The 12494-nt window shown below is 47.6% G+C and overlaps 1 protein-coding gene across 7 annotated transcripts in view; it reads left to right on the top strand.

Moving 5' to 3' along the window:
• Positions 1-12494, top strand: part of Lama3 (laminin subunit alpha 3) — a 235124-nt gene that overhangs the window by 142784 nt on the left and 79846 nt on the right. For 6 of the 7 annotated variants that reach the window (XR_005496046.2, NM_001393748.1, XM_039096924.2 and 3 more), the window contains 6 exons: positions 54-198; positions 624-764; positions 3886-4047; positions 6675-6773; positions 8413-8496; positions 10885-11115. Coding sequence is in view for 6 of the 7 variants with exons in the window: in NM_001393748.1 (NP_001380677.1) it covers positions 54-198; positions 624-764; positions 3886-4047; positions 6675-6773; positions 8413-8496; positions 10885-11115 (862 nt within the window). In the remaining variant the exon portion in view is untranslated. Of the gene's footprint in view, positions 1-53; positions 199-623; positions 765-3885; positions 4048-6674; positions 6774-8412; positions 8497-10884; positions 11116-12085; positions 12316-12494 lie in introns of those variants that run through there. The other variant, NM_173306.2, reaches the window with a different exon arrangement.

Genomic DNA, 12494 nt, shown 5'->3' on the forward strand with positions numbered 1-12494 from the left:
CCTTTAGAACTGTGCAGAGTGATGACAGGATTGGTTCCTCTATCCCTGTACAGGTGCAAGCCTAGAGTCACGGGGCAGCAGTGTGACAAGTGTGCTCCTGGCTTCTACCACTTCCCTGAGTGTGTCCCCTGCAGCTGTAACAGAGATGGGACTGAGCCCGGAGTATGCGACCCAGGGACTGGGGCTTGCATGTGCAAGGTGAGACAGGTCACGTGCCAGGAGTTCTTCAAGAGAACTGACCCTGATATATTCTGTAAGGTGCTAGCATTTCATACTCTTTGTCTCCTTTCATAGGGATGATTGAAGGAAAGTTCTTCCTCACCCTTTGGAAAGGCCACAGACCCCTTCCCCTCCCTATGATCATCTGTTGATGTAGATAAATCCTTTCCAGAAAAATCAAAACAAACTGTTTTCTATAGCATCAAGAAGCCCATAGCTTCCTTGTGATTTGTTCTTGAATAAGGATCTGATGTTATCCACCCTGCTACAGGGCCCACTGGCTTATAGGTGGGGTTCATATCCTAGTAAACCCCAATTGCTCTCCTCCAGCTGTCAGCCTTTATGGCACTGTCTCTGTGCGTCCCAAAGCTGGAGAGTGTCTTACAGGACTCATTCTTCAACAGGAAAATGTGGAGGGCCCCCAGTGTCAATTTTGTCGAGAAGGATCATTCTACCTGGACTCCGCCAACCCAGAGGGTTGTACCAGGTGCTTCTGTTTCGGAGTGAATACTGACTGTCGGAGTTCACACAAGCGAAGAGCCAAGGTACGTGGAGGTTAGTCTTTGGGTATTGGTCAGTATTGGCAGGGGCTGTGGAATATTGTGTGTATTGATGGTTCACAGTACCTAAGATGGCTTACATCCATCTCCCAGAGTCCTGGGTGAAACTCTCCTTTTTTTTTCTATCCTGAGTTCATCTATGTGACCGGTTGCCTCTGCCCAGCCCCCATGCTTCCGATCGCCTGTCTTCCCCTGGCAAATCTTCACATCTCTCACAGTTTCCCAGAATCCTCTTTCTTCCAGCCAGTGTCCCACCTCCTATTTCCTGCCTCAGCTCATTGGCCATTGGATTTTTTATTGACAGATGATGCTTGTGAGAGATTCTCTCTATACCTCACTGCTTCTTGGCCTCAGCATGCCACAGATATCATCGCAATTGCTTCTCAGATCATCATGTCCTTGATAAGCGCCACATGCTCAGGATGCCTCCTCTCAGCATGCCTTGTCACTGTCGATATTGCTGCGCTTGGTTTCTCCGTAGTATTTAACCCTTTGTAACAAATCATGCCTCTAACTTTAGAAATCATTCTTTCCCTCCTTAATTGGTAGAATGTGAGCTCCTTGACACATACCAGGGCCTAGGACAGGGTTTGGGACATGAGAGATGCTCAGAAAATAGTCATCCGATGATGGAATTTGTTGAATTGTAAAGGATATGATAAAGTATCCAGACAGACATCTGGATAGACAGACCTTCAGGATGAGGGTCCACAAGCACATTAATTCTGTCACCACAAAGTGACATGCTATGTCCTTGAGCCCTCCTATACCTGAGGAGCTCTCCAAGAAATCATTTGTCTTCATAGAGTCCCCGTTACATGAGTATAATCATCATATATAATTATCATTGTCCATTACTAATTAACTGATAATTGACTTATGGGAAGATTAGGCTGAAAGTTCTACTCCTCCACACACCTGCGGCCTTTCTGGTCTCCGGTTCCCATCCTGAGGCTAACCAGGTAGCCTGATAACCAGCATCTCGCAAGCCCACAGAGCAGGTATTTGCACATGTCTAGGTAGTGTGGACATGCTGTGTGCATGTGTAGGCCAGATGTCCATGCTGGTGTCTTCCCTTATGGTGTTTCACCATACATGTTGATGTGAGCTTTCTCTCTCTGAAACCAGAGCTTGCCGCTTCTGCTACTCTAAGCAGCCAGCTTGCTCTGGGCCGATCACATCTCTGCTTCTTGAGGCTTGGGATTACAGGTGAGCCGCCCTGCCCGCCCAGCATTTATATGGGTTCTAGGGATCAAATTCCGATCCTCATCCCTGTGCAGAAAGCACTTTAGTCTCTATGCTTCTCCTCCAGTCCCACAGAATGTGTATCCATGATGGTAATAGCACTTTCTCCACGTTCTCTTTACATTCTTCCTGTTTCACATTCTTTCTCAAATGTCTTATCACATCTTAAGTTTGCTTACTCCGTGTAGTCTGTGTGTGTGTGTGTTCATGAAAGGGTGTATGCATATGCATGCTGAAGACAAAGATTAATGTCAAATATCTTTCTCTATAATCTCCACCTCAGTTTCTGAGCTAGCCCCTCACTGGCCTGGATTTTGCTGAGGTTAGACTGACTGGTACCCTTCTGTCTTCATTTCCCAAGCACTGGGACCACAGGTGTTTATCACCTTTTTATGTGGATTCTTGGAGATCAAACTCAGGTTCCCATGCCTGTGAGACCCATGCTTACCCATGCCTATGAGACCCATGCCTGTGAGACTCATGCTTTACCCATGCCTATGAGACACATGCCTTACCCATGCCCATGAGACCCATGCCTTACCCATGCCCGTGAGACCCATGCCTTACCCATGCCTGTGAGACCCATGCCTTATCCATGCCTGTGAGAGCCATGCCTTACCCATGCCTGTGAGACCCATGCCTGTGAGACTCATGCTTTACCCATGCCTATGAGACCCATGCTTACCCATGACTGTGAGAGCCATGCTTTACCCATGCCTGTGAGAGCCATGCTTTACCCATGCCTGTGAGAGCCATGCTTTACCCATGCCTGTGAGAGCCATGCTTTACCCATGCCTGTGAGAGCCATGCCTTACCCATGACTGTGAGACCCATGCCTTACCCATGCCTGTGAGAGCATGCCTTACCCATGCCTGTGAGAGCATGCCTTACCCATGCCTGTGAGACCCATGCTTACCCATGACTGTGAGAGCCATGCCTGTGAGAGCCATGCTTACCCATGCCTGTGAGACCCATGCCTTACCCATGCCTGTGAGAGCATGCCTTACCCATGCCTGTGAGACCCATGCCTTACCAACTGAGCCATCACTCTAGCCATCTCTGCCGCTTTTTAACTTCATAAAACTAAGACTTTTATCAATTCTATTAGTCCATGAATGAGTAGCAGCATGCATACTGTTTTGTGTGATATTGTTTTATACATTTTACTGCTTCCTGAATGGAGTTGGACTGGTAAGAAGAAAAAATTTAGTTTGTAAATCTGTTCTGTAGCCTCCCTTCTCAGCCCTTGTACAACCAGGAAGCTTTATTCCTAGCCATTCCTCGTCTGGTCTTTGTCCCTCCAAATAGAGCTGGCTTCCGTGGTGACAAACAAGGAAATGTTGTATTCTGGCTACTGTATTCCACAACACATTTAAGAAAATGCTCCTTTTTTAAATGTTGTTCTAAACATTTTTAAAGAACTAAGTTAATTCTTCAACAATTTTATACATGCATGGAATGAGTTCTGATTATTTCTTCCCCTACCCATCCCTTTCTTCCTGTCCCTTTCCCAGACCAAGGTCCCTTGGTTTTGTTTTGTCAACCATTTAGTTTACTAGGGTCATCTGTGTGACCGTTGAATGGTAATTCCCATTGGAGCCTGACTGAGTCACTGGTGGTTACACAGCTAAAGGCAGTGACTCCCTCTTTTCATGAATCTGTCTGTAAGAAATAGTTCATCAGGAATGGCCCCCTGCGTCCCTCCTCTATCCTTCTTTACTTATTGCTTGTGTATGTGTGTCTGTGTGTGCACCACGTGAGTGCAGAAAGGGCTACTAATAGAGATGTTGGCACTGGGCTTGCAGATCGTTGTGAGAGTGATGTAGCCAATCACGCTAAAAGCCACATTGCCATGCTCTAGTTTGTAGACATGATGGGCTGGCGTCTGGAGACAGCAGATGGAGTTGATGTCCCCGTGTCCTTCAACCCCAGCAGCAACAGCGTGGTTGCTGATCTGCAGGAACTGCCGTCCTCAGTCCACAGTGCATCCTGGGTGGCACCTCCATCCTACCTAGGTGATAAGGTAACGACGGTCTGACGTCCTCCTGGGCCCTCTGTGGCCTCAGCTGCCACTTGGCACAATTATCGTTTCCCCAGAGGGAGGAAGCATGTGGAAGTTCAGGTAATTAACGTTTAGAAATAAAGCTAGGTAAAAATGAAGAAGATGCCCTGCCTCTCGCCAGGAGGAGGGCTGAGAAAGGCCCTCACGTGTGTGGTCCACATACAGTAGATCCCAGAAAGGAAGTCCTCCACAGCGGGTTTTGTTTTGTTTGTTTTGTTTTGTTTTGTTTTGTTTTTTGATTTGTGCTTCCTGCCAAGGAATTCTCCTCTAGGGAAATATAAAACCATTTAAATAATGTCTGTTGTAAATGGGCCAGGTGCTTTCAAACGCTCTGCCGAGAATTCTTTGTTTTAAAGTAGAAAGGCTCCTGGTCAGGAGAATACAAGCTAAAACGTGACTGGAGTATATGAAGAAGCGCAGGACCTGTGGCAGTTTGGTTCACACAGCAGAGTTGGTGTATTTAACGGCGCTCTCCCAGGATCTTATGAGTGAGCCACACACATGATCATGGCAGACCATGGCTATGATAGAGTTCAGAAGTTCAGGCCCTGCGTGAAAACATAGGCCTCAACTTAGTCATGATAGGAGATGTGAGGAAGGGTGGGTTGAACAAAGCCCCAGCTCATGGGATGCCATTAGTTCATATTTGATATTAAATTTCGGGTGTCTATGGAGGTTCCATTATGTAGGCAAAATTGATAAAATGTCAGCCATGGGGAATTAACTCAATGTTTGTGAGTTAACTCAGTTTTGGCTCTAGATCTCTAATTCTGGGAGAAGAGCTGTGAGCCCTGATGGTTTCATTGCTTCTCTTGTATGACCCTCTTTGGTCATTTGCTGCTGTGCAGCAGTTTAAGGGGACAAGTGACTGTGTTGTGCAGTTTCTGTGGATCAGGGATCCAGGAGTCAATGGCCCAGAGCTTCCTCTGGAGTTACAGACAGGGCTGGTCATTGTGGAGCTAAAAGGTCCACTTGCTAAAGCTCCTGCCATGCTTGCTAGTAGGCTTCTGTATCTAACTCTCTGTGCCCTTCCTAGACCAGTGGAGGAGCCTTTGTGTGTGGCTGGTTTCCACAAAGTAACTGAGGAAGGTGAGTGAGAGAGAGAGAGCTAATGAAAGAACTCAAGACAGAAGCCATAATCTTATGAGCCAACCCTAGAAGTGGTGGAATCTAATTTCTGCTTCATTCTGCACATTGACTTACTGGAAATGAATCACTGAGCCCACACTCAAGGAGAAATAGCAACGTTTCACTTCTATATGAGTTCTTTTCCTGTTACTTCTTTTGTGACCAAAAGAAGAGGCCATATAATGGCGGGAGGAGACATGGCAGCCCGTGGTTAGAGCTGGAAGCTGAGGGATCACATCTCCTACCACGCAGAGAAAGCAGAGAGTGAGCTGGAAGTAGGCGAGGGCACGAGCTCTCCAAGCCCATGCCCAGCCATAGCATTTCCTGCAGCAAGCCTGCACCTCCCGAAAGTTCCCCAACTCCCCAGTAGTAATGGCAATAGAGGACCAAGTATCCTAACACATGAACCTGTCAGGGACATTCCTAATTCAAGCCACTACAGCTTCTAGGAGGATTATCAGAATTCATGCACTTATTTTAAAAGCCACCCCAGCCTGTCAAAAAGACTTTGCTTAAAATCCATGAGATAAGCCTAGGTGTTCCATGGAATTGGGTCTAGACCCTGTGACTACAGCTCTGGGCTGTTTTATCAGCTTGCAGGCCCTAGGAGAAGGTCCCGCCCACGGACTGGAATCCCAGAGCAGCTCCCCAGCTCTCCCTTGGAGCAGCTCTGGGATGTTGCACACGCTCAGATCACTCCCTATCCCCAGCTGACGCAGCGGTGGGAGGGACTGGGGCAGAGGTGAAGTGGATGACAGGGAACTGTGACCATTCACTGCCACTAAGACCACACTGTGTTGACCTAGTCTGTCTGTCTGAGGTAACAGTTGACCATGGTTTCTCTCTCCAGGAAATTTATAATAGCACAGGCAATAGTCACCATTTGCTTTCAAGGGATTTTTTTTTTCTGGAAAATTTATTTTTCAAGGCTTATTTTGCAATTGATATACCCATTTCTCCCAGTGAAATAGTCATCATGGGAGAGAGGTAAAAAAAATATTTTCTTGTTCTAGTATGATTGCTGGTTTTTCTTTCAAATAAAAGTACATCCTTAATTCTTAAAGACTTTATTTTTATTTTTAACTTAATTTTATTTTATGTCCATTGGTATTTTGCCTGTATGTACGTCTGCGTGAGGGTGTCAGATCCCTAGGAATTGGAGTTACAGACAGTTGTAAGCTGCCATGTGGGCGCTGGAATTGAACCTGGGTCCTCTGAGAGAGCCAGTGCTCTTAACCACTGAGCCATCTCTCCAGCCCCTACAATCTTAATTATAAAAAAAAACCAACCAAACAAAAAACCATGTTCATATTAATGGTTCTCAGGAATGTAAAAATAGCATGAGGGCGGTGGCCTGTTCTCAGTCCCACCTTCTAGAGAGCACCCAGCCTTGCCAGGCATTCTGGTTAGTGCCAGCCTGGTCGTGTCCAGTGCAGATGATACTGTTCATTCAATTTCAGGTGTCCTCCTATGGCGGCTACCTCACCTACCAAGCCAAGTCCTTTGGCTTACCTGGAGACATGGTTCTTCTGGAAAAGCAGCCGGACGTGCAGCTCATTGTAGGTATTAAGGCGTGGCCCGCGCAGCAGGAAGCAGGAAGCAGTGGTCACCACTGGGCTGTGCAGAACATTAGATTGATTTGTGTCTGAGGTTTTGAAGACACTCACATAGAATGTTTAGAGCACATGGCACGCCTGCCCGGAGGATTCCTCCATTCCCCTTGCAACGTATTTAGCTATACTTCACTCTCGAAACTGCCTCATGTCTTATGGTTTTATCTTTCAGTTTCAGCTCAAAAAATGATTCGAGCCCATTCTTTGTGGCACCCCGAGATAGAGGACAAAATCTGGAATATGAGTTAGGGAGCCGTAGCCTGAAGCCGACTCTGTTTCTGCTTAATTTGGAAGCAGGACTGCTGGAGATGGAACCCAAAGGCTCACGCTTGCTGGGCAAACCCTGGAGCTCGGTTCCCACCTCCACGTCTGCATCAGATGCTAAGCGGGCAGCTCCATAGTGGAAATTAAGCAGCAGAGATTTTAGACTTGCATAAGGAGAAACTGTTATGTGATGAGAGTGCTGTCCCGGCTGGGCGGGGTTTCTATTCTGTATTTTACAGCAACCTCGGAGCTGAAGCTTCTGCTGTAATTTTTACTGCAGAGGACTTAACTGCGCGCACTCTTGGAATGTGCTGGGAGGTAGTGATCAGAATCTCACCTGAATTTTACCTTCAGACATAGAAGTCATTTAGGCTCACAAGTTTTTTCCTTTGTTGCTTTATTTGAAACCACCATAATTAAGAGTCTTGTTCCTTAGATTAAGGTTTGAAGTGGCCCATGAGCCTCGATAATGTTCTGCCCTCATAAATGGACAGCCTCAGGGTTTGGAACCCACACAGAACGGCTGGGCTCAGTGTGTGACTTTGAGTGGGGCTGCTGTGCAGGGCACGGACAAGCCCGTGCAGGGCACGGACAAGCCCATGCCGTTCTGCGAAGCCTCCCGTAGCCACTGAGTGGGATGGGGCAGAGGCTGAGAGTGGGGGCCACATCCCACATTGGTGGGCCAGAGTCCTGGGCCCCTGTCTTCATCCATAAACTTTCTCTTCTTCTGGGTGCTAAGCACACGGGCTACAGAGCTAGGCTCTGTTAACCCTTACTCCATCCCCACCCTCCCCAGCAATCTACCACCAAAGCAAGGCCCTATTGGCAGCTATGAAATGTACTTCCTACATTTACTATAAGGAATGACTAAAATAAATACTTTCCCCACAGTTTTAACATTATCTACTCATTTAATACGTATGAGCATTTAATCTGCAGTCTGTCCATGCACAAAAGAGGACACCGGTTTCCCTGGGTTTTACAGATGGTTGTGAACCGCCCTGGGGACACTAGGGGATGAACTGAGGAACTCTGGGGAAGCAGCCAGTTCTCCTGACCACTGCTCAGCTCTCTTCCCAGCTTTTATTTATTTTTCCACATTTTAAAATCACCTTTGGTCAAGACCGTTTTTGTAGTTGTGGCAATGTACCAGATCAGCTACTGTTTACTTGTTTCCGTGTCACCGAGCCTCCAGAGCTGAACTGTTTAGATCCAGTTGTTTCATAGGCTGTAGACCCACGGAGGACTCCGTTCTGACATCAGTAGGAACCTCAAAGCACCCCAGCTAAGGCACTAATGTATCCCTGCTTCCCTTTATCAGGGGCAACACATGTCCATCATCCATGCGGAGCCCAGCGACCCACGGCCAGACAGGCCACATCACGGAAGAGTGCAAGTGGTTGAGGTAAAAGAGGAGAACAAGGGGGTTTTTGATGATTCCCCTGTTCTGTGTTTTATTTCTTTCATTCGGGTTTTTATACACACCCACATGCACACACGCACATGCACGCACAAAGCGCAAACCTCCACCACATAATCTAGAATATAATATGCCACTGAGTGTTTCATGGTTACATGGTTTTGTCCCACTGCCCTCCAACTCTCTGTCACTCTCAGAGCTGGGCAGAGCACAGCCTCAGCTATAGTTCCTTAGGTGATGTTTCCCCCTTGTCTAAGAAAAGCTTTCTTATTGGCTTGAAACTTGCCAGGAAGGCCGGTCAGCAAGGTTCCTCCGTCTCCATCTCTTACCTATCGATCTACCACTCATGCCTAGAGAAAGCAGAGAGCTTAGTGTTTCTTAGTGTTGGAGGGGTAGTTCAGTGGTTAAGAGCGCTGTCGTTCTTTCTGAGGATCTGAGTTTAGTTTGCAGTCCTCAGACTGGGTGGCTTGCCATTTCCTATAATGCCTGCTGTAGGAGGTCCAATGCTCTCTGCTCTCTCAATAAACAGCTTCATGCATGTGCCTGGCATGCAGACCTGCCACATACACACAAGTAAATAATTAAAATAAACCAACAGAGATAGAGACGCACCAGAGAGGTTGCTTTCTTTCAACCGCGTGTGTCATCTACAAACCAGGAAGAGACCCTCCTGATGTAGCTGGTACAGCCAGCACCTTGATGTGGGGCTTGGAGCTTCTAGAACCGTGACAGACTAAACGCCTTGTTTTGTCTGGCTAACAAAGTGCAAAACTCCACCACGGGATCTAGAATCTAACAGACCATAGAGTGTTTGATGCTCACACGGTTTTGTTCGTATCGTCTTTTGGAGGCAGACGTGAGTTTGAAGGAGCTCAAGTGTCCCAATGTATAATGGAGACCCCAGAAAGAGAAAGGAAGACATTTGAAGAAGCAATCGCTTCCCTAACTTGATGACAGTCACTAATGTATCAGCACCAAACCGTCACCCCTAAATCCAATAGATAGAAGGGGGTCACACAAGCGTGTTGTAATTCACATGCAGAAGACAGAGAGCTGCACAGGTGCCATGCCATCACATGCAAGGGGCCCTCGGTAACACGAAAGCTGGTGGTGGATGAAGTATTTAAACTACTGAAGGGGGACTAAAAACAATGGCTCAGCAGGTAAAGGCATCTGCCAGCAAGCCTGAGGACCCAAGTTCGATACCAGGAATCTACATGGTGGAAGGAGAGGACCAGCTCCTGCAAGTTGTCCCCTGAGCTCCACCATAGAGAGTAGAAAATTGCAAATGGAAGGGAACAGTACAACAAAGAATTGTGTGCAAACTGTGTGCACACCATTTAGCTCAGTGATCTGAGCTATGAGCAGAAAATTCATGGCTAAGTAACTGCTTGATGAGAAGTGCCTGGTCTCAAAATGCATACGGGATGTGAGTCCACTGATGTGAGAGCCCCTAAGATATTCCAACTCCTAGAAAGCGGGGTGTGTCTTTCCATGGCTGGAGTTTTGGTTTCCAGCACGAGCAAGTTTTTCAGACTTGTGCCACGCTGTGCTCACAGCTAAGATGACTGTGCTGTAGGAATATAAGATTAAAATGGGTGCATTTCATTCCATGTGTGCTTTCTTTAAATAATAAAGTTACACACGCCTATTACAAGTCAAAAATGATCTGAGGAGTCATGGATAGTGTCTCACACTGGAAAGCTCAGCACTCAGAGGCTCAGGTGAAAAGGATCATGAACTCCAGGCCAGTCTGGGCTGCTTAGCAAGACTATACAGAATAAACAAAACCCCTCCGAAACAAAAAAACAAAAAAAACAAAAAAAACAAAAAAACAAAAAAACAAAAAACAAAAAAAATCCCCAAAAAACAAAAAAACAAAGCAAAACAAAAAAAAAAAAACAAGCAAACATTAAAAAGGAAGTGAACGGGGTTGGAGATTTAGCTCAGTGGTAAAGCGCTTGCCTAGCAAGCGCAAGGTCCTGGGTTCGGTCCCCAGTTCCGAAAAAAAGAAAAAAAAAAAAAAAGGAAGTGAACAAAGTAGCAATCAATAAAACAAACCTGTGGGAGAGAAGACTGTGCGTACTGTCCTAGTTATGGCCAGCATTACCTGATTTAGCCGCCTTTTCTTCCTGCGTCTTCGTCACTGACTCTATTCTTCCCAAATTAAAGTACATTTACAAAGGCATAGCCCTGGTCATGGAGACCCCTTCCTGGGAGTAGCCTGGTGCGGCTGTGCCAGGAAGGACACCCCCAATCTTCCTCTGAGTCTTTCCCCCGTATACATGCTAGCTGTCTTCGGTTTGACCCATTCTAGGGCCCTCTCTCTCGAAGAGACCTTGCCTAAGAAAGCCTCTCCATTTGCCCGTGCAGGGAAACTTCAGGCACGCAGGCAACAGTGCCCCAGTGTCCCGGGAAGAGCTGATGGCTGTGCTGTCCAGCCTGGAAGGCCTCCACATCCGGGGCCTCCACTTCACGGAGACACAGCGGCTCACCCTGGGTGAGGTAGGGCTGGAGGAGGCCTCTGACACGGGAAGCGGCCCCAGGGCCCATCTTGTGGAGATGTGTACCTGTCCCCCTGACTACACCGGTGACTCATGTCAGGTAGGGAACTTCACCGGGGTGGTATTCCCCACCTCCCTGCGGCCCCGCCCGTGTCTGGCTTTTCCTGGCTGCTGTCCAGCAGCGCGGCAGTGTTGGGGTTCTCTCTACCCATCATCCAAGTGTGCTGGGACAGATCTGGTATCTCCCCTCGGCTACCTTCAGGGGTTCAAAACGTTCCAAAGGCATCACAGAGTTTTGCCATTCGAAGGTGCTTTATAGATGTAGAAATCAGAGGTAGGGAGGCTGTGTTTGTGTCTGTCCTTTCTAGCTCCCTGCCTGCCACCCCGCCACCCCTGGCACCCTGGTGCAGTTAAATCCTGGATTCAGAAGGCAAAATCTCATTCCCATTTTCTACCTCTTAGGAGGTCTGAGCTTTTAAAGTCAGCCTCCCATGATTAAAGTGTACCACAAAGTGAAACTATCTTCTATCTCACCCATAAATCAATGTGTTCTTTTCCTAACAAGAAGCAGTGTTAGTAAAATTAGAAGATAGCGGTGATGTTGTTCTGTGTACCCCACAAACCAAATGTACATAAAGGAGCAAAGCTCTTCGCTTCCCTGTGTTTTTCAAGCCAAAGAATTATCTCCCTTGCTTTATGGGAACTCCTTTCCTTGTGAGTTAGTTCATAGGTTATACCTTCCATGGTCTTTCTAGCTGACAAAATATAGATAGCCCAAGGAAAAGAGGAGTGGATTAGCACCCTCCTGGCCAGGGTGTGGGCCTTTGCCTTGACTCAGCCTGTGATTTACAGCTGCTCTAATGTCTGGTGCTGTCTGCAGGGCCAGGTGGGTAGAAGGTGACGTCTGCCCCACCCCCCCAGGAATTACAGAAGACTGCACTTACCCATGGAACTCTTACGCGCTCTCTCCGTGTAGGCTGACTCATGTGTGAAGTTTAAAGGTGGGGCCCCTGCCGCAGACAGCCTTCTTTCCCTGAGTCAGGCAGGCCCGGGCACTGCAGGAAGGGCAGGTATAAGAGGAAGAACACAAAGGTTTGCACGCAGCCAGGCAGGACACCAAGGGATCAAGATGCCGCCTACAGTGAGGTGGTCAGCCTGGAGCACAGGATGGCTGTGGATCTTTGGGGCAGCTCTGGGCCAGTGCCTGGGGTATGGCTCAGAGCAGCAAAGGGTAGCATTTCTTCAGCATCCAGGGCAAAACCATCTGCAAGCAAGTTATATGGAGCTTAGACCCAGCCAGGTAATGCTCCTTTTACATTTCGTTTTGGGGTGGGAAATGTGTCCAGCTTGGTGGCATTTAGAGTTAGGGTTATTAAGGAGTAGATTGGTGGGCTGGGGGAAGGGCAGATGGCCTCCCAGTTGCTGTGAGTGGCAGGGTTTACTGCAGTGCCTGACAGATTGCTCTCCTGAGCATTAATC

This window comes from Rattus norvegicus, chromosome 18 (genome assembly GCF_036323735.1).
Source record: "Rattus norvegicus strain BN/NHsdMcwi chromosome 18, GRCr8, whole genome shotgun sequence".
Classification (NCBI taxonomy): Eukaryota; Metazoa; Chordata; class Mammalia; order Rodentia; family Muridae; genus Rattus; species Rattus norvegicus.